General features: G+C 35.0%; 1 protein-coding gene across 1 annotated transcript; it reads right to left on the bottom strand.

Moving 5' to 3' along the window:
• Nucleotides 1-257: 257 nt before the first annotated feature.
• Nucleotides 258-2,650, bottom strand: LOC125192734 (Ribosomal protein L17 family protein). The gene is made up of 6 exons (XM_048090364.2): nt 2,421-2,650; nt 2,256-2,310; nt 1,789-1,839; nt 995-1,086; nt 838-915; nt 258-737 (listed from the first exon to the last, which is right to left on the bottom strand). The coding sequence occupies exons 1-6, from the start codon at nt 2,474-2,476 to the stop codon at nt 587-589; spliced, it is 483 nt and encodes a 160-aa protein (XP_047946321.2). The 5' UTR covers nt 2,477-2,650; the 3' UTR covers nt 258-586.
• Nucleotides 2,651-2,885: the final 235 nt, after the last annotated feature.

Below are 2,885 nucleotides of genomic sequence, written 5' to 3'. Positions count from 1 at the left end.
GTTTCTACCTTTTCATATTTTGTCAATTCTTCTGAAAACGTTGATATTAGTCAATTACAAATATCATTGGTATTCAATGTGGTGATATTGGAGGCGACATTTTGGTAATTATCAAATTAATTTACGTGTTTTTTTTTCGATTACATATTTACTTTGGATGTTAAATAGTGTCATGCAAAATGTGGTGTATTAGCAAAATCAATTGAAATGCACTAACATCATAGAATATGAGACAACAAAAAAAAATACTAGAAATATTTATAGCAGCGGTATATGGCACTTTTTAACTGGCCACACTCTCAATCAATTCATTTAAATAGAAACAGGGTTTCACCGCAACAGATACTACATAGCAAATTATAAACATTTCTCCTTTTTCCTCAGTTTAAGAAGAATTGGTAATGAGATAGATAAAAGAAATTCTAACTGACATTTGTGTTTATTAATTCTATGGCTTTCACCAAAAACTTTGCAGGTCAGCATTCAAATAGGAACAAAACTATTTCAGGCTCATGAAATTTGCAAAATTTCAAATTTAATGGATGATAGGAAGGTGTAACAAACTGCAATTTGGGAAGGACATAACTCAACTGTCGGAGTCGGAGATCTTCTCCTCTTTAGGAGGCGCATATTGTCTGGTAAGTCGCGATCTTGTCCATGGATCCACAGTTGGCCTCTGTGGTGGTGGCGGGGTGGGTGGCTTAGCTTGCCTAAGTTCATTTTCCCTATCTATAAACCTGAGGTGTAGAGAAAATGTAAAAAAAAAAAACTAATTGTTTGGTACAGTAAGAGCAAGAGAGATACACATGCGACTTTATCATACAAGACTGGACTTACTCAATGTACGCCATTGGTGCAGCATCCCCAACTCGTATACGAGTTCGAAGCATTCTCGTGTATCCACCTGCTCTATCTCTGTAATCAATGAATATCAAATATGTTATAGCAATCATGTACCAGAAGCTGTGGACGAGATTAGAGGATTGAGATTCACTTGTATCGATAGGCCAATTCTGTAAATAACTTGTGGATGACATCATCACCACGAACAAAGGCACCAGCACACCTTGCAGCACATAAAGTACCCTGTAGCAATGTAAAATGAGTTAGAAACTGGGAACGAGATCAGGTGTTCAACGACAAAATTTGAATTCAATCACGGATAGAAGTCCTGCCCATTATTATAACAACCAATCAACAAATGAGATTAAAATGCTGCTTAACCCCACTTCCTTTTTGGATATGAAACAACTAGTTAAAATAATAGCATAAGTTAATGCAAACAAGATAGCTCCTTCCATCTTTTTTGAGTCAGTTAGTGAATAGAAATTTCCAAGTTAAGGTGCATTTTAACTTTTATGCTCTACGTTCTCATAAATAGTAAAGTTCATTCAAGTATACATAGATGAATATATCAGGAGTCCTATTTCAATACAAATCTAAATCAAATCAAAAGAAATCAAATCCTACTGAAACATGATTCTCAAATAAAGACAACCAATGAAATAATAAATCAACAAAGAAAATCATGGAAAAGTGACTCAGATACTATTCACAACATTTTCCACATAATATACCACGATACCTCAGATAACTATCCGTACCATGTCACTAGATATGTGATGGTACATTATTAAACTGAGAGATACATTTAGGGTGGAAAGTGTATAAATTCTGATTTGAAATGTATGATGTTCAAAACGAATGGGTTTTTAATCTGCTGAAGTATCCTTCATTTCAAACTTTATGCTCATAAAAACTTCAGATTGCATAAAACAAATAACACACCTCTTTTCCGAGCTGCACCATATTATCAGCAAGCCTGCGAACTTCCTTTGCCTAAAAAGATAACAAGAGAAATAATAAACGTGAAGCCATTAATTGAGCCTTAAAGCTTAAATCCAAAAAATAAATTAAATTTCTTGAATGATGATGACACCAAGCTTCTAGTCATGAAAACTGGCCCCAAAAGCATGGAATCATAATAAATCAGGCAACCAAACTTCAAACTCATTTTGGTCTTCCATCATTCCATATAATTACACATATCATAGACTGATTACAGAAAATTCAATTAAACAAGAGGAAATTGGCACTTGATCGGTTTCCCTCAACATTTTCATATTGAATTTATAGAAAAACGTCTGTCCAAATTGTTGAATTTCAGAATATATATAAAAGCAGCAAAACCTCACTAAAACCCTAATCAATTTCAAACCCGCAGAAATTAAATAAATAAATTTATTTCCAGAAACCTTGGCAACTGTTGTCTCGATCCGCTCATGCTTCACTAGCTGCGACACCATCGTCCTGCTCAACATAATCAAAACTTTAGTTAATTTCTGTGTGAAGAATATAAAAAATGATTATGAAAGAAGAAAAGCTGAAAAGAAAAGGATCTCAGAGACAGCTGCTAATACCTGAGCATGGACATTCTGTGGCCGGTCGGCCGATTGAGCTTCCTGAATTTCGTCATTACGCTCAGAAGGGAGAGAGAGAGGCGACGAGAAAATGGGAATGGTGAGCTTGAATTGAGATGGGCGGACACGGGTGTAATTATTGGGCTTTCAAAATCGGGCAATTGTAGATGGTCTCTTTCGGGTTGAGCAAAGATTGAAGAAGGGCAACTTAGTAAGCCCAAAAATGAGTAGTTTACTTCATAGGACTATTTGAGTTATCATAATGGAGTATCATTCACAGATAAATACCAAGATGACGGTACGGGATTTTGTGCATTAAGTGGAGAGATAAAATAAAAAAGAGGAATAAAGTAGAGATAAAAGTATAATTTTATTTTTGGTAATGCGTCATCTTGATTGGGACAAACTAAAAACGAAAGTGAGTCATCTTTGGTGGGACAGAAGGAGTAGTAGTATATAACAATT

The sequence above is a fragment of the Salvia hispanica genome, chromosome 4 (assembly GCF_029641045.1).
Source record: "Salvia hispanica isolate PSC_SH4W2 chromosome 4, Shi_PSC_v1, whole genome shotgun sequence".
Lineage (NCBI taxonomy): Eukaryota > Viridiplantae > Streptophyta > Magnoliopsida > Lamiales > Lamiaceae > Salvia > Salvia hispanica.
Note: the sequence above shows the minus strand (reverse complement) of the source record. Positions and strands in the feature narration are given on the sequence as shown.

Coding starts and splice junctions, on each gene's coding strand:
- LOC125192734 (XM_048090364.2), bottom strand. CDS start 2,476: ATGACGAAATTCAGGAAGCTCAATCGGCCGACCGGCCACAGAATGTCC. Junction 1,087..1,788: donor TGGTGCAGCTCGGAAAAGAG/GTGTGTTATTTG, acceptor ACATTGCTACAG/GGTACTTTATGTGCTGCAAG. Junction 916..994: donor GAATTGGCCTATCGATACAA/GTGAATCTCAAT, acceptor CATTGATTACAG/AGATAGAGCAGGTGGATACA.